The 19396-nt window shown below is 42.0% G+C and overlaps 1 protein-coding gene across 1 annotated transcript in view; it reads left to right on the top strand.

The window, feature by feature from the left end:
* The window catches only part of wdr27 (WD repeat domain 27), a 192912-nt gene that overhangs the window by 112323 nt on the left and 61193 nt on the right, over window positions 1-19396 (top strand). The window contains exon 23 of the mRNA XM_055889929.1: window positions 11516-11618. Within this exon, the coding sequence (XP_055745904.1) occupies window positions 11516-11618 (103 nt within the window). The remainder of the gene's footprint in view (window positions 1-11515; window positions 11619-19396) is intronic.

Below are 19396 nucleotides of genomic sequence, written 5' to 3'. Positions count from 1 at the left end.
TTGACATCAACAAACCATTCGCCCACACGACGCCATGCAAATGGCCTGCAGTTGTGAGGCCGGTTGGACAAATTCTCTAAAACCACGTTGGAGGTGGCTTATGGTAGAGAAATGAACATTACATTACCTGGCAACAGCTCTGGTGGACATTCCTACATTCAGCATTCCAATTGCATGCTCATTCAAAACTTGAGATATCTGTGGCATTGTGTTGTGTGACAAAACTACACATTTTAAAGTGGCCTTTTATTGTCCCCAGCACAAGGTGCAACTGTGTAATGATCATGCTGTTTAATCAGTTTCTTGATATGCCACACCTGTCAGGTGGATGGAGAAATGCTCACTTAACAGGGATGCAAAAAAAATTATACGCACAATTTTTGAGAAATAAGTTTTTGTGTGTATGGAATGTTTCTGTGAACTTTTATTTCAGCTCATGAAACATGCGACCAACACTGTACATGTTGCGCTTATATTTGTTTTCAGTATATTTTCTTGCAATAGCCCTCTTTGAGTTTTTGTAGAATATTTCTCTCAAAACTGTGAGTTCTAAAAGATGTCTGGAGATTACGTGAACTCTGTCAGATTGGTCTAAAATTCTAAATGAATCGGGAATGAGCATGGTCAGCTATTCCAGAAGTACCCCTTCATGTCCTCATTACATGTAGTGCAACAAGACCACTCATGGTCTATAAAGTTCTCTACTTTTGATAGATTTAAACAAACAATTGGAATCACCATGGTCACTAACAAACTGTCAACTCCATCTGCCTGATAGAAGAGGAATTTTGTTTCAAATATGTTAAATTTAATTAGGTTTTAGTGTCATAAAGCAACAGAGGAAACGCTAAATTGCTACTGTGCATACCACTTGAATGAAGATTATAATTTTTTTTTGTCTAACATCAACTCAATTCTGTCAGAGCTGGAAGAGCCGATTGAATGGTTATGTTTTTATTTGGGATTTTCAAATGAATCATATTTTATAAATGTTTGAATTGAACTTGTATTTTGTATCGCAAAATTATGTCTGTTTTGAGTATCTGTTGTCAGCTCCGTCGCTGATTGCTAACCCCCTTAAGATCATATTTTTTGTCAATATTCAGAAAATAATATTTTAATCGCTGCAACATATGCTTTAACAATTGACGTATTTGCTGTTGAAGACCTAAGGGATACTGTTTGCTTTATGACCCAGAAGAGTCTTAAGCCCTGGGGGGTTCTACTAAGCTATATGGAATTGTTTTAACAAGCTTATACCAAGGATAATTTTGCAACTTTGATTTTGAATTTTAAGATACCTTGAAGTATAAAATAAATATATATCAAAAATATTTGCTGAAAATTATTAGCCCATACAACATATTGAATAACAGATTCACTACATAGAACAACAGATAGTACCCCAAGAATTCAAAAGTAAGTTTGTTCTGAAGTGTCAGTCCTATGTCTGAGAGATATAAGAAAGATCACGAAACATTTGTAAAACAAAAAAAAACAAAAAAATGTTATACATATATTTAACACATTATTTTTGGCATTAAATAGTCTCCATATATACCTCCATACATTTGTTCAACTGGTACCGGGGGACCTTCAGACAAGTCTTCTGAGGCCTGTGGGCGTCCTAGAGCAAAAACGACATGTTCGTAAGAGTCTCACCTTTCCACAGAGGGGTCATAATAGTGTGCATCCCAAACTGTTTGGATGCTACAGATGATTTTGTGAGAAGACCGATTTTCGGGATGCCTCATGGTCTGACAAACACCGCTCTAGCTCTGTCACGACATAGGCAGATGCGGTGGATTGTGATGCATCCAATGCAACAAAAAAAAACAGATACCTTGATTTTTATGGGGATTTTTGTATTACGCTAAATAGATTTCCACGTGGGCGCGGACATCGACCTCGGGCCTTGCGGGGGGACTGACTCATTGGGTCAATGAAGTCAACACCTACATTTACATTTTAGTCATTTAGCAGACGCTTTTACCACAAGCGATTTACAGGCACAATTAGTGTTAAGTGCCTTGCTCAAGGGCTCATTGACAGATTTTTCACCTAGCCGGCTCTGGGATTGGACACAGTGACCTTTCGGTTACTGGCCCAACGCAATTAACTGCTACCGTCTATAGAAATGACTGGTCGTCCTTCTAAACAAGATGGTTGCTATGCATGATGGATAACGTTCCTGTCACTTGCTAGCTAGCTAGCTAGCCAACTTCAGCAAACTCCGTCACCCATTAGCCAGCATCCCACTGTTATTCTTCTAATATAGTATGAACAGGAGTCATAGGAGAGCTAGGCTCCACTGGTAGGTGTCCAGCTAGAGACAGTTTCTTGGACACAGATTAAGTCTAGTCTGGACTCAAAAACCTAGTTTAATGGAGATTCTCCATAGAGCATAGTTTTATTCCAGGACTAGGCTTAATCTGTGTCCAGGAAATCAGCTCCTATTGTTACACAGCTCTGTTATTCATTTAGTTGGTTCGCCTCTTCTCTAAATATGTTATATTGTTTTTCCCAAAAATGAAATGTTTGCAAACATCTTTCTAGCGCTCCCAGGGTTGATGACACAGGGTCCAGAATGCACTGCAGGGCGGCCAGGCACACACGCACCCACCCACCCACCAGGCACCACCAGTCTGTTGCACCAGGCAATCTGTTGTTTGGTTCTGGTCCACTGATTGAAATATTTTTAAAAATATAGTTGTTTATCTTAGTTGTCGTAATCTTTAATTCTAACGAGAACCAGGCAGACCCAACCTGGATTGTGAAGAGAAAATGAACAAAAGGCACAATATTAACATTGCTGGGTTCAAATACTATTTGAAATAATTTCAAACACTTCAGCTGGGCTTGATTGAGCTTGTGTGTTTCAATGGAACCAGTATATATTTTTTCCAAAAGTGCAAACCCTGCCCACTGTTGTACTGTACTCCAGGAAGGTTGAAGCTGAATTCTGAATTTATTTTAAGAGATTTCAAATAGTATTTGAGCCCAGGTCTGAAAGTTCTTAGTAATGTTGCCTGGCAGGCGAAGTAGGAACATTAAGAGGAATAAAAAAAAAAAAATCTGAATAAAAAGAAGGCAGGCAGTAAAGAAGCAGGCGGTCGGTTTGGGAAGGATAAACACATGCATGCACAAACATGCACAAACACACACAAACCCACACAGACAGACAGACACACGAACACACACACCCAAGGTGTTTGGTTCTCACACACAGGATGAGAGCATTTGAATTAGCGTTCCTTTTTATTATGACCTTTACGTTAATAGATGCCTTTGCGTCCCAAATGGTACTTCTGACCAGAGTAGTGCCCTAGATAGTGAATAGGGTGCCATTTGGGACTCTGATTAAGCTTTTCAGGGTAGGTTAAGCACCATGGGTAATATTCCCTGCGTGTTGTTTAAATTTAACTGTTGTGTAGATCTACCAGGAAGTACACACACACTCTTTCTCCCACTGGCACCGCAGCTACCACTGAAACTTCAATGTTTCTGTACTGTGGCTTCTCCTATTTGAATAGTTGCCTCAGTTGGGAGAAACTGGCTTTATAAGCCATGTAAACCACTGGACTGACCAGCGTTTATTATTACTCAGCAATGTGTTATCCCTACACACGTCATAGTGTGTGCAGTTGTGGCCTCCAGCACATTTCCAAACAATGAGACAACAGCCCAGATGCAGAAAAAAAAAAACCATTCCCCATCATTATGTGCTGGGTAACCAGTGTTCTAAGATTATGTGCCTGTAGTCAGAAGCCTCTCAGAGTAGCAGTGCTAATCTAGGATCAGGTGGGTCTGCCTTATTATGCATTTTGATTGAAATGCTAAACTGATCCTAGATCAGCACTCCTATTCTGAGATGCTTTGGGAATACAGGCCCTGAACATCACATCAGCATGCTTCCTGTTTCTGAGATGAAAGTGAATATCTAGTGGTCTGTTTCTGCTTAGTTCAGAAATATCTTCAACTCCAAATCTGCTGGAAACCCCCACTGTGAAATCCATACTGTAATCTAGCATTATACGCTGGAACTTTAAAAAAAGAAGGATGAATAGAGAATAAAACTAATTTTGGCCCAACTGCTTCCTTGTTAAAGGTGGTTGCATTACTTGACTGTCTCTTACAGGGATGACATCATGCAGTCTAGTTTCAAGAAAGGGAAGAAAGAATAAAATAAAGCAAAAAAAGTAACTTTTTACATATTTTATCTTTAGAGTGGTCTGCAAATTCAATTATGGTGGCTACAAAAACCTCTTATGGGAAAATGACTATGATATTATTCACCTAGCCTTTGAGACAGTGATTGAAGTGGAATCTAGCATTAGCCATTTAGTAGCCAGATGATTTCTATGATTAGCTTGTTGATTACATTGACGAGTGACTCAGAGTACCAAGGTGGATTTAGTAACGTCGTCGGCTCGGATCCATGGGGAACAGACCTTCCTATCCCTGTCTGGGTTAGTCATCAGCAGCATGTCACATTGTCATCACTCACTCACTACTCACTCACTCACTCACTCACACGATGCATTGTTATCACTCAGAGAACGCTGGGATGGTGTGTTGGACCAAAGTGTGTTGGACCAAACTCCGGTTCCTCCTCTTCCTCCACCTCTTCCTCTCTGTGCTGTCATTAATCAGGAAAAATATTATCCCCACACACTCTTCCTTCTCCTTTCCCCCTCCTCCTCTCCATTCTCCTTTCCCTCCTCCCTTCTCCTTTCCCCCTCCTCTTCCTTCTCCTTTCCCTCCTCCCTTCCCTCCTCCTCCTTTCCCTCCTCCCTTCTCCACCTCTTCTTCCTTCTCCTCTTCCTCCTCCCTTCCCTCCTCCTCCTTTCCCTCCTCCCTTCTCCTCTTCTTTCTCCTTTCCCTCCTCCCTTCTCCTCCTCTTCTTTCTCCTTTCCCTCCTCCCTTCTCCTCCTCTTCTTTCTCCTTTCCCTCCTCCCTTCTCCTCCTCCTCTCTCCTTTCCCTCCTTCATTCTCCTTTCTCTCCTCCTCTCCCTCCTCCTCCTTCTTTCTCCTTTCCATCCTCCTCCTACTGCTCAGTCACAGTGAGACAAAAAAGCATTAGGTCGTCTGTCTGTTATCAATCAAATGTATTTATAAAGCACTTTTTACATCAGCGGATGTCACAAAGTGCTTATACAGAAACTCAGCCTAAAACCCCAAACAGCAAGCAATGCAGATGTAGAAGCACTGTGGCTAGGAAAAACTCCCTAGAAAGGCAGGAACCTAGGAAGAAACCAGGCTCTGAGGGGTGGCCAGTCCTCTTCTGGCTGTGCGCGGTAGAGATTATAAGAGTACATGGCCATTAAGACCAGATTGTTCTTCAAGATGTTCAAACGCTCATAGATGACCAGCAGGGTCAAATAATAATCACAGTGGTTATAGAGGGTGCAACAGGTCAGCACCTCAGGAGTAAATATCAGTTGGCTTTTCATTGCCGTGCATTCAGAGGTCGAGAGAGAGAGAGTGAGAGACTCAAAACAGCAGGTCTGGGATAAGGTAGCACATCCAGTAAACAGGTCAGGGTTCCATAGCTGCAGGCTGAACAGTTGAAACTGGAGCAACAGCATGACAAGGTAGCACATCTGGTGAACAGGTCAGGGTTCCATAGCTGCAGGCAGAACAGCAGAAACTGGATCAGCAGCACAACCAGGTGGACTGGGGATGGGGACAGCCAAAGTTCATCAGGCCAAGTAGTCCTGAGGCAGGGTCCTATCGCTCAGGTCCTCCGAGAAGGGGAGAGAGAGAAAGCAAGAGAGAGATTGGAGAATTAGAGGGAGCATACTTAAGATCACACAGGACACCAGATAAGACAGGAGAATTACACCAGATTGGACAGACTGACCCTAGCCCCCTGGCACATAGACTATTGCAGCATAGATACTGGAGACTGAGACAGGAGGGGTCGGGGGGACGCTGTGGCCCTGCCCGACAATAACCCTGGACAGGGTCAACCAGGAAGGATATAACCCTACCCACTTTGCCAAAGCACAGCCCCACAGCACCAGATGAATATTTAAACAGACCACCAACTTACTACCCTGAGACAAGGCCGAGTATAGCCCACAAAGATCTCCCCCACCGCACAAACCCGAGGGGGTGCAAATCCGGACAGGAAGATCACGTCATTAACTCAACCCACTCAAGTCGAGTATAGCGAAAAAAAGCCTGGCAAGACATTATGCATCCCTCTCAGAGACGGCATGGGAGAACGCTAGCAAGCCTGTGACTCAGCCCCCAGAGGCAGAAAATGCCAGTGGACAGAGGGGAGCCGGCCAGGCAGAGACAGCAAGGGTGGTTCGTCACTCCAGTACCTTGCCATTCCCCTTCACACCCCTGGGCCAGACTACACTCAATCATAGGACCTACATAAGAGATGAGTCTTCAGTAAAGTCTTAAAGGTTGAGACCGAGTCTGCGTCTCTCACATGGATCGGCAGACCATTCCATAAAAATGGAGCTCTATAGGAGAAAGCCCACAACTGTTTGCTTAGAAATTCTAGGAACAATAAGGAGGCATGCATCTTGTGACCGTGGAGTACGTGTAGGTATGTTCCAGTGGAGGCTGGTGGGAGGAGCTATAGGAGGACAGGCTCATTGTAATGGCTGGAATGGAATCAATGGAATTGTACCAAACACATGGAAACAACATGTTTGACTCCGTTCCATTGATTCCATTCCAGCCATTAGAATGAGCCTGTCCTCTTATAGCTCCTCCCACCAGGCTCTTACGGCAGGGCCAAATCGGAGATAGAGGTACGAGCAAGTCCATGTAATGCTTTGTAGGTTAGCAGTAAAACCTTGAAATCAGCCCTATCCTTAACAGGAAGCCAGTGTAGAGATGCAAGCACTGGAGTAATATGATAAAGTTTTGGGATTCTAGTCAAGATTCTAGCAGCCATATTTAGCACTAGCTGAAGTTTATTTAGTGCCTTATCCGGGTTGCCGGAGAGTAGAGTTGCAGTAGTCTAATCTTGAAGTGAAAAGGCATGGATTTGCTTCTTTGCATAATATTTAGACTAAAGGTTTCTGATTTTTGCAATGTTACAAAGATAGAAAAAAGCTGCTTTTGAAATGTTTTTGACAATTTTATCAAAAGAGACATCAGGGTCCAGACTAATGCTGAGGTCCTTCACAGTTTTATTTGAGACAACTGCAACCATTGAGATAAATTGTTAGATCAAACAGCAGATCTCTTTGTTTCTTGGGACCTAGAACTAGCACCTCTGTTTGGTCCGAGTTTAAAAGTAAAACATTTGCAGCCATCCACTTCCTTGTGTCTGAAACACAGGTTTCCAGGGTAGGCAATTTTGGGGCTTCACCATGTTTCATCATCAGTGTGATTGTAGATAGCGGTTAAGAGCGTTGGGCCAGTAACCGAAAGGTCGCTGGTTTTAATCTCAGAGCCAGCAACGTGGAAAAATCTACCATTCTGCCACTTGTTTGGCTGGAATTGAAAGCTTCATGACCTTTGACTTTGTAATGCCATCTTATTTTGTTTTGGCAACAAAGTTTCACTACGGCGGCAGAGCTTGCTAGTGTCTGTCAGCCTGTCTGTCTGGTTCACTGTCTGTATGTCTGTTCATCTGTCTATCTGTATGTCTGTCTGTCTGTATGTTAACATTCCCGTTAACATTGACATTCACCTATTGGTGGTTTACACAATGTAAAATAAGGTGTTCACCCCACCACCACCCACATCTGTTATGGGCCCCTCTGAGGACACCAGTCATTAGGTTTTACCTAGTTTTTGGTCTGATGAGATTATAATGTGAAAGTCCAGGACACACACACACAACATCCAACATTGTTCATTAGCAGAGAGCAAGGCTCAGCTCAGTTTGTAGAATTAATCCAGGGCTGCGGTCCAAACACTTAAAAGACACACCCTATCCCCTCAGCCCTCAAATTAAGTGGACACTTCTGATGACGTATCATGACGTCTGACGAGTATACACTTGCAGGGCAAGGGAGGAAGGAATGATTTTTAAATGGACCGGAAATTCATCACTCGTTCATCCCGAGATTATTGTGTTTTCAGCCACCGGTAGCTTGTGGGTGCTTTAAATGCGCTACAGTCAATTATGCATGTCTACTTATATTAAGTATCTAATTATTAATATGCGCCTACTTTATGATAGCTAGCAAATGATTTAGCTAACTAACGATAGCCTGCGTAGCTGGAACTTCTGAAGAAGGAAATGCTTTTATTTCTACAATTTCCAAAAGAACCAAACAAAAACATATTTACTTTTTACGAGACGTGTTTGTGGTGCCGTCATGTGCAATAGTAGCAACATTTCTGACTTATTTGCATTCGTTTTTACTTACACTTGTATGTTGACTTCTCCTTTTGATGTTGTTTTAAAGTTTTTGCTGACTTTTCTTAGCGGATGTACAATCGTTGCAAATTTAATTATGGGGAGTTTCAGGCCCCGGAGTGAACATAATTGTACACTCGCAAACTCAACTAAAAACGAGGACTGAGGGGCTTACGTTGCAAACTTCTCAGGCTTGGCTAATCAGTTGGCCTGCCCTCCAAGATGGCGACGGGGATTCCCCCAAGGGCATAAGGGTAAGTGGACGAGGGTGTGTCTTTTATGTGTTTGGACGGCAGACCTGGTGAATCCAGGTGAAAGCTATGATCCCTTATTGATGTCACCTGTTAAATCCACTTCAATCATTGAAAATTAAGGGGAGGAGGCAGGTTAAAGAAGGATGTTTAAGCCTTGAGACAACTGAGACATGGATTGTGTATGTGTGCCATTCAGAGGGAAAATATTGAAGTGCCATTGAATGGGGTATGGTAGTGAGTGTGTAAAGAACTGCAACGCTGCTGGGTTTTTCACGCTCAACAATTTACCATGTATATCAAGAATGGTTCACCACCCAATGGACATCCAGCCAACTTGGCACAGCTGTGGGAAGCATTGGATTCCACATGGGCAAGCATCCATGTGGAACGCTTTCCACACCTTGTAGAGTCCATGCCCCGATGAATAAAGGCTGTTCTGAGGACAAAAGGGGGGTGTGGTGCAACATAATATTAGGTAGGTGTTCCTAATGTTTTGTATACTCAGTGTATATGTGTAAGGCAGTAGTTACAGTACATTCGGAAAGTATTCAGGCCCCTTGACTTTTTCCACTTTTTGCTCCATTACAGCCTTATAAATATATATATATTTTTTCATCAATCTACACACAATACACCATAATGACAAAGCAAGAACAGGTTTTTAGAGTTTTGCAAATATATTAAAAATAAAAACAGATATCACATTTACATAAGTATTCAGACCCTTTACTCAGTACTTTGTTGAAGCAGCGATTACAGCCTCGAGTCTTCTTGGATATGACGCTACAAGCTTGGTACACCTGTATTTGGGTAGTTTCTCCCATTCTTCTCTGCAGATCCTCTCAAGCTCTGTCAGGTTGGATGGGGAGCTTCGCTGCACAGGTCTCTCCAGAGATGTTCGATCGGGTTCAAGTCCGGGCTCTGGATGGATCATTCAAGGACATTGAGACTTGTCCCGAAGCCATTCCTGTGTTGTCTTGGTTGTGTGCTTAGGGTTGTTGTCCTGTTGGAAGTTGAACCCTCACCCCAGTCTGAGGTCCTGAGCGCTCTGGAGCAGGTTTTCATCAATGATCTCTCTGTACTTTACTCCATTTATCTTTCCCTCGATCCTGACTAGTCTCCCAGTCCCTGCCGCTGAAAAACATTCCCACAGCATGACGCTGCCACCACCATGCTTCACCGTAGGGATGGTGCCAGGTTTCCTCCAGACGTGACGCTTGGCATTCAGGCCAAAGGGTTCAATCTTGGTTTCATCAGAGCAGAGAATCTTGTTTCTCATGGTCTGAGATGCCGTTAGGCTAACTCCAAGTGGGCTGTCATGTGCCTTTTACTGAGGAGTGGTTTCCTTCAGGCCATTCTACCATACAGGCCTGATTGGTGGAGTGCTGCAGAGATTGTTGTCCTTCTGGAAGGTTCTCCCATCGCCACAGAGGAACTCTGGAGGTCTGTCAGATTGACCATCAGGTTCTTGGTCACCTCCCTGACCAAGGCCCTTCTCCCCTGATTGCTCAGTTTGGCCGGGCGGCCAGCTCTAGGATGAGTCTTGGTGGTTCCAGACTTCTTCCATTTAAGAATGAGCCACTGTGTTCTTCAATGCTGCAGAATGTTTCTGGTATCCTTCCCCAGATCTGTGCTTTGACACAATCCTGTGTCAGAGCTCTACGGAAAACTCCTTCGACCTCATGGCTTGATTTTTGCTCTGACATTCACTGTCAACTGTGGGACCTTATATAGACAGGTGTGTGCCTTTCCAAATCATGTCCAATCAATCAAAACTTGTTTTCGCTTTGTCATTATGGGTTATTGTGTCTAGATTGATGATGCACATTTTTTATTGAATCCATATTAGAAAAAGGCTCTAACGTAACTAAATGTGAAAAAAAGGAAGGGCCCTGAATACTTTCCAAATGCACTGTACATAGGATGTCCCTTGACTATAATACAGTATTATACATACTATACATACTGTATGTACAGTCCCTTCAGAAGCATTGGAGTCAACATGGGCCATCATCCCTGTGGAACCCTTTCGTCACCTTGTGGAGTCGATGCCCCGATGAATTGAGGGTGTTTTGAGGGCAACGTGTTCCTAATGTTTGGTGTACTCGGTGTATGTTTATATTTTTCGGTCTCTGACATCGCTCGTTCTGTTATTTCAAATTTTTTCTGTTTTATGTGTGTATAGTTTTTTATTCGATTTTTATTGCTACGTATTACTGCACTGATGGAGCTAGAAACACAATCATTTCACTGCACCAGCGATAACATCTATAAATCTGTGTACACGACCAATAAACTTGGATTTTATTTGGTGCTGTAACTCATTGGGCACCACTCCCACGTTGACACCTGGGAACCCTGTTTTATTTTGTGCTGAAAGGAGCTTGCTCTGGGGTGCAGTGGCACTTTGCTGCTAGACTAGGTTCGTTCCTAGTCCCTAAGGGTAGCAGAATAAATGTGATATTTGATACTGCTTCTCTTTGAGATCTCAATAGTGAGATGTTTGACATTTTACATTCTCGTAAATCAGTATGTTTGTGTGTCGTGTGTTGTGTGTTCTGAACAAGGCATTTTTGCAACTAGTGGAAATATTTGGCATCCTGGGTAACCACACAAACACAACCACCCAATAAGAACGACTGTGGATACCAGGACTGAGGCCATCGTTTGCAAATGTATTGAGAAATCTGTTGTAAAATGTATTTTAATGTTTCAAAATTGTATTTTATTGTATGTTACTGCCTTAATTGTTGCTGGACCCCAGGAAGAGTAATGGGGATCCATAATAACTGAAATACAACACACCTAAATAAATCTAAGCAGAATCATGAAATGTCACTAGTGATTTGCCCTTTCAAATAGAGCAGCAATAGTAGTTTTCATTGTCATTCTTTAAATCTCCCACTCTGTTGCCTCTCCATAGGTGTGTGCGGCGGTATGAGAACCACTTGAATCGCTGTCATCCCTGCACCGCAGCCTTTTCACCCTGTGGACGATTCATTGCTTCTGGCTCTGAAGACAACTGTGTGAGTGGTGGTTCCTTCCTACTTGTCCTCCCTATTCTCTTCCTTTCCCTTCCTCTCCTCCTCCTCTTCTGTCTTCTTCCTCCACCCCCCCCCCCCCCTTCCTCATCTTCCTCCTTACTATGGAAAAGTGTGACCTGGTATGGAAGTTAAAAGGTAGGGGTTGAAATACAGGTGGAGAGTCAGAGGTTCATGTTACTGGATTTCACAGGCTTCGTCCTCTCCCCTGCACTAATCATTTTTGACACCATCTAAAATACCTTCAATATTTGTAAAAAGTCTGAAATATCTTCACCTAGAGTTGTTTAATGTTAAAGTGACACATGACACATCAGGAAATGTCATGGAAAGCATCTATGATGTGGTGTCAATCGCCCTGGTCTGCATAAAGCGCTGTAATACGCTGTAATACGTCTTAAATACCTTTAACTGGAGTCTGTACTGTATGGTGTCACAGGCCATCACCCTACATTGTAATAGCTGTAGTAAATCATGCACTGTAAAGGGGTTGCCATGAATTTGACAGTAACTTAAAGGGAGCAAGGTGGCAAGTACAATTCTGTATTTCATATTACAGTTTACAGTAGGTGCATTTGTTTTATGTTACAGTGACACATGATACATAGTAATTTATTTTCTGTAAATAATTTTCCCGTGTCGCACAGAGAATAGGAAGCACTACCATTTTACACAACATTAAAGACATGCTCCGGAACTTTTGAAACTTCCCGCTTTGGGCTGGATGTGTCAATGTGTAGTTCATACATGCATAATCTATGAGCAGAATTACTGTTTTACCTCAATTAGCTACAAAATCCCTAGTTTGAAAGCGACTGTTATTCTGGAAGCTGTGCTGCGCCATTTTCCCTGCATTTCCTCCCATGTGGGCCAACTCCCTAGCAATTTGAGTTCTAGCCAATGATCTTCAGCCCCTCACCATTTGAGTGACAACTAACAAGATGCACACACATCAGCAAAGCGAGAGAGAGCAATGACGTGGTGCAAATATCTGCACATAGGTGACGTAGTACACAATTTCCAGCTCATGAGCACTACTTTCACTACTGGCTAAGAAGTATACAAAAGTACCGGAGAATCACTTTAAATACGGCCAATGACCTGTTTTATGTCTTTAGTACATTCACCTAGAGTTGTTTGATGTTAATTTGACAATGGAATGACGTGACTCATGCTTTTTCCAAGACAGTCCCACAGAGAATAGGAAGCAAGGGGAAAGCTTGTCATGGCAAGCGCATCACTGGTAAATCATTGCATGCGTGTGTGTGTGTGTGTGTGCGTATGTGTGTGCATGCATGCGTGCAGGGCCGGCTCTAGCCTTTTGGGGTCCAAAGCTACATTTTGTTAGGGGCCCCCAGACCTCATGGGCAAAACTTTTAGTGGCCCCCCTCTTGACGGCAGAGAAAAAATATATAATTGTAGAGTCAATTTCCTGCAATTCTACACATTTTGCCACGGGACTTAGAGAAAATGTTGCAGTTTTAAAGCAAGTTTGCTGCAGTTTTACTCATTTTGTCATGGGGCAAAGAGAAACATTTGCAGTTTTACAGTTAATTTCCTGCAATTCTACACATTTTGCCATGACTTATACCATGTTATTATGACATCTGAGTGAGAGTGACTAACAAAATCCCTGCGTGCCCGGTTGTTAATTCAACCATGATTACTACAAGTTTAGACAGCTGATTAGACTCATTTACCAATCTAAGAACATTTAGCTGACATGGAATGGCAGTGTTAATTTCATCAACAATAACTATGAGGGAAAGTACTCATCAACGACTTATTCCTGAATAAAACTATGACGATAGCTAGAAGAGATGCCCTGGAAAAAAACGCAAACTATTACAAATTATTTTCATTTTAGTTGATGAAAATGGGACGAGACAAGAATTCCATGTGAGACTAATGGGCATTTAATTTGACATGAAACTCCTTTTCATCTGTTTTGTCCAATCATAAGCCAGCATACATGCATAATATTTCAGGCAGTTGTGACTTGACTTGTAACTAACCTCAACTAGAAACAATGTTTACTCTCTTACTTTCATGTAGGCAATGTTTTCTTTGATCACGACAGAAGCTCTGTTTTCCCATGTGTGCTGTTATTCATTAGTCTGTGTTGACACACTCGCATTGTAGTCCACAAATGCGAGTTGCGGTTGATTTTTGTTGAATATTAGGAGTACAGTAATAATTCTGGCCTCAAATTCTCTCCTGTTATTTACTCCCTTGACAGTTATGACTGTGAGATTTTAGTCATTTAGCAGACTCTCTAATCCAGAGCTATTTACAGTTAGTGAGTGCATACATTTTAATACTGGTCCCCTGTGGGAATTGAACACACAACTCTGGCATTGCAAGCGCCATGCTCTACCAACTGAGCCAAAGGTGACCTGTTTGACAAAAATGAGACTAAAATACTCCAGTTTTAGTCGACTAATAATAATTAAAACTAACTATGGATGAAATTACAAACATTTTACTAAGACTAAAAGTTATTTTAAGACTAAAACTAAAATAGCTGCCAAAATTAACACTGACATGGGCTATTTGAGTCTCTGTCAGTGACTGACATAAAAAGAGAAAAACTGCTGATCCAGAGTCCCCCAATTTTATATTATTGTCAAAGAATGGGTGGGTGCCCCTTAGCAGCCGTGGGGCTCAAAGAATGGGTGGGTGCCCCTTAGCAGCCGTGGGGCTCAAAGAATGGGTGGGTGCCCCCTAGCAGCCGTGGGGCTCAAAGAATGGGTGGGTGCCCCCTTCAGCCGTGGGGCTCAAAGAATGGGTGGGTGCCCCATAGCAGCCGTGGGGCTCAAAGAATGGGTGGGTGCCCCCTTCAGCCGTGGGGCTCAAAGAATGGGTGGGTGCCCCCTAGCAGCCGTGGGGCTCAAAGCGGTCGCTTATGTTGCTTATGCCTGGAACCGGCCCTACATGTCTGTATGCTTGTGCTTGTATGTGATTTCCAGGCAGTTCATTCCAGTGTATGTGTGTTTGTCGTTCATTTGTTTGCATGTGTGTGTGAGAGGGCATCTAGACAGAGCAGTCCAGATTTACTGCAGTACAATGCCTTCTTTTCCTTTTATCTCCTGATAGAGATGGATTTGCAGAAGAATGCTTTCTGTTCTGGGTGTGTAATTTATACGCTGGCATCCAGTTCGAGTTATAGGTTCAAATTGAGTTATAACGCTATTATGGGTAACTTCTAAAGCTCCGACTTTACTTTATCGACAAGTCGTGCGCGCCATCTGGGCTGCAGTAACTGCAGAATGCATAAGATTATGGACAGGGGCACACTCAACTACTGTAACTATAGCGCTCAGGTGAAAAGGTTGATGCACTGTAGTGCATATTTTGTCTTGAGTGGATGGTCGGGGGGCCAGAACATAATTACTAATAAGTTGTTGACTACAAATTGACTACAATAATTTATTGACTACAGATATAATATTTGATTAAAACATAATAATTTCAAACCTTGCTTACATTTGTATACGATCACGTATCTCTCTATTATGCATGGGATTACGTTGGAACAGATTTCCAAAATTAAAATCCCTTGGAGCAGATTTGCTGGTGTTTATTTTCAGTATTTTTTGTCCAAAGAAATATATAATAATAATACCCTGTTTCATAATTGCTCAGGAAACAAGTTAAAATCCCGGTCTGCCAGTTGGGCTGTAGCCTTAGTTGTCTGCCTATGAAACAACCAAACGTGCTGCTGGTGGTTTAGGTGTATGTGGTTGTACAGTACATGATTAAAACATGGTACATGGTAAACATGGCACAGTACAGGCCATACTATTCTGTTATTTCCATGACTGACACCTTTTAAACCTGCTACAGAATAGGTCTTCCCTCTTCTTGCTGTACAAAACATTGTCTGCATCCCAATTCTCCACCCTTTTCCCCGTCATGGATTTAAAAATGGTGGAAACCCAAAGCCAGTGCTTACCCCAATCCAATGCTTTCGAATTCATGACGGGGAATGTGAGAGACAAAGACTGTCATGGAATTGGATCTTCAAAGGCCAAAAAACACATACTCACCTCAGATTTTTACCACATGGCAAAGCGAAAGGTCTCATTCCTGAACGATGTGTAGAGGTCACAAATCCACATTCATTGTCACATTTTATTTGCTCTCTCTTCCCTCTTTCTTCACAGTTTTTTTTCTTCCAATCGTGTCTGTCTTTCCTCTGGACTTCTGAGTAAATCTCATCTCTGGTCTTTTATTGAGCAGCTGCTTTGTGTTTAGTGTTCCCTTACGGAAAAAACACATGAATTTCACGTGAATACATGTGAAGTGTTCCAAAAACACGTGTTTTTATGTGATCACGTGATCATATGTGATCTTATGTGAAGTTAATGTGATAACAGGTGACAACCACAGGAGGTTGGTGGCATCTTAATTGGGGGGGACGGGCTTGTGATAATGGCTGGACCAGAATGGGCGGAATGGTATCAAACACATTGTTTCCATGTGTTTGATGCCATTCCAATCTCTCCGTTCCAGCCATTATTATGAGCCGTTCTCCCCTCAGCAGCCTCCACTGGTGAGAACATGTAAAGCAAAATGTGATAACATGTGATCACGTGTGAAGTATACCTAAAACACATGGTTTCACGTTATCACCTTTTGCTTTACATGTTCTCACCAGTGGAGGCTGCTTCACGGCATAATAATGGCTGGAACATGTAAAAACTTGATTATGTGTAAAGTGTTCCTAAAACACATGTTTTTACATGATTTAACATGTGAAATTTCATGTGAAATTATGTGATTTTCAACGTGAAATCATGTGGTTTTTCTGTAAGGGTTGATCCTCTCTATGACTGGTGCCAAACCAGCGCCAGAACTGTCTAAACAATTCATCCCTCCCAACCAAGACAACAGTCAGTGGAACTTCTTACATGAAGTCATCGTGTTGAGCTGGGGAGTTATGTTAACCTTCTAAACAGGCCACTGAACAGTAAAACAGAACACTGGAACATCATTTTGAAATAGTACACTACCGATGTCACAAGAATTCATTCTTCTGAAGATTAGTCAGTGGAACTTGGAACTTCTTCCATGGTTGTCCAGTGTTGTCATTGTGTTGAGACACAAAGTAGAGCTCGGGAGTTCTGTTTACCTTTGCTGGGCCACTAAACAGTCCATTAGAACACTGAATAGATCAAGAGATCAAGATCAGTTTATCCGTCCAATTGTACACAAGGTCCAATGAAAATGTAACTTCCACTTTATCCCAACGCTTACGAAAGACACACATATGCATATACATACAGGTTGGAGCAGGAGGCTGCCATACTACAGTGCCCCTGGAGCAGTTTGTGTGGGAGTTTAAGTGCCTTGCTCCAGAACTGATGAGTATATCCGTCACAACAATTCATCCCTCCCAACCAAGACAACAGTCCGTGGAACTTCTATTCCATGGCTGTCCACTAGCACAGTTGTGTTGAGACACAGAGTTGTTGGGAAGTTCTGTTTAATTGGCTTCAGGGCCACTAAACAGTAAAACAGCACAGTCGATTGAACATTGAACTGAATAAACCACTAGAGTAGACCACTAGAGTAGACCACTAGAGTAGATCACTTCAATAGACCACTAGAGTAGATCACTTCAATAGACCACTAGAGTAGATCACTTCAATAGACCACTAGAGTAGATCACTTCAATAGACCACTAGAGTAGACAACTAGAGTAGATCACTTCAATAGACCACTAGAGTAGACCACTAGAGTAGATCACTTCAATAGACCACTAGAGTAGACCACTAGAGTAGATCACTTCAATAGACCACTAGAGTAGACCACTAGAGTAGATCACTTCAATAAACCACTAGAGTCGACCACTAGAGTAGATCACTTCAATAGACCACTAGAGTAGACCACTAGAGTAGATCACTTCAATAGACCACTAGAGTAGACCACTAGAGTAGATCACTTCAATAGACCACTAGAGTAGACCACTAGAGTAAACAACGGAATCAATTATGCGTTTAACCTTCAAACATTTATCTTTAAAGCTAGAGCACTGAATAGAACATTGAACCCTTGGGTATAGGCCTATAACTTGTAACTTTTAAGTCAAGTACTTTCTTGTTCTACAAAGAACTTGAACACGGTTATCGTGTTTTGGTGTACAGATAAAATATATGAATGCATGTAGTAGCTATTTTGGTGGCCTGGTGTGTCCAATTCCTTGAAGAAGACTGTTCAATTTAGTATTTAAAGAGTTGGCTCAACATAGCTTCTTGCCATGTGTGGACCAGACTCAGTAAGAGATTTAATTTGTATAAAAGAGTTGTTAGTGAAAGACATGAAAGCGTCCACTTGCCATCCAACATTTAGCTGGTTAGGACAATGTACTAAAATGTGATGGATTGCTTCCACCAATCTGAATTAGTCAGGTAGGTGAGAGGGTCAAGCACACTCAACTCGAGCTCTGTAACTCAAATGTTAGTTACAGAGAAAGTACAAGGCCCTGGGAACCATCACAACCTAAGAGGCCTCCCACTCAGTCCAGTCATTAAGCTTATTTTAGATGGCTGTTGAGCAAAGACAGTGAATAGCACCCTGGTGGTTTGGTAATAAGAAACCCAGACCTTAAACTATGTGGTTTGAATGCTTCTTTCGCCAGGTATAAATCTTGCCCTGGTTTTGGAGGTCAAAGCGAATACATTTTCCCCTCCCTTTACTTAGTGATATATATCTGTAATATAAGCGAGCATGGTTCTTCTGCCAAATCTTTGTGCCAGATGACTCGATCAACTGTCTTGATTGATGTTTTGTCTTGTATCTTTATCCCAATGGTGTTCGTTTACTTATGAACTCATGATTGTTTGTTATTTACAGTGCATGATGTACAGTACATCTAACAACAAATGTAGAGATGTTTCTAGAAAGATGAGAGGCTGGTTACACAGTTTAGGTGTTTGTAGAAAGATGAAAGGCTGGTTAAACAGTTTAGATGTTTGTAGAAAGATGAAAGGCTGGTTAAACAGTTTAGATGTTTGTAGAAAGATGAAAGGCTGGTTAAACAGTTTAGATGTTTGTAGAAAGATGAAAGGCTGGTTATACAGTTTAGATGTTTGTAGAAAGATGAAAGGCTGGTTATACAGTTGAGTCAGGGGTTTTTCGGTCTGATGACCTGACGAGGCTCAGGTATAAAACATGGGGGTCATTTCATGTCAATTCAACGAAACCATGACCTCCACCTATCTCAGATCGTGAAACTTCAAATGATGAGAATCAGAATCAGATAATACAAAGATACAGGCGTCCTTCCTAACTCAGTTGCTGGAGAGGAATTAAACCGCTCAGGGATTTCACCATGAGAACAATGGTGATTTTAAAACAGTTACAGAGTTTAATGGCTGTGATAGGAGAAAACTGAGGATGGATCAACAACATTGTAGTTATCCACAATACTAACCTAAATGACAGAGTGGAAATAAGGAAGCCTGTACAGAATTTAAAAAAATCTAAAACATGCATTCTGTTTGCAACCAGGCACTAAAGTAATACTGCTAAATATTTTGGCAAAGCAATTCACTTTTTGTCCTGAATACAAAGTGTTATGTCTGGGGCAAATTCATTACAACGCTTTACTGAGTACCACTTTCCATATTTTCAAGCATGATGGTGGCTGCATCATGTTATGGGCATGCTTGTCATCGTTAAGGACTTGGTAGTTTTTCTAAATAAAAAATAAACAGAATGGAGCTAAGCACAGGAAAAATCCTAGCGGAAAACCTGGT

Source organism: Salvelinus fontinalis, chromosome 30 (assembly GCF_029448725.1).
Source record: "Salvelinus fontinalis isolate EN_2023a chromosome 30, ASM2944872v1, whole genome shotgun sequence".
NCBI lineage: Eukaryota > Metazoa > Chordata > Actinopteri > Salmoniformes > Salmonidae > Salvelinus > Salvelinus fontinalis.
Note: the sequence above shows the minus strand (reverse complement) of the source record. Positions and strands in the feature narration are given on the sequence as shown.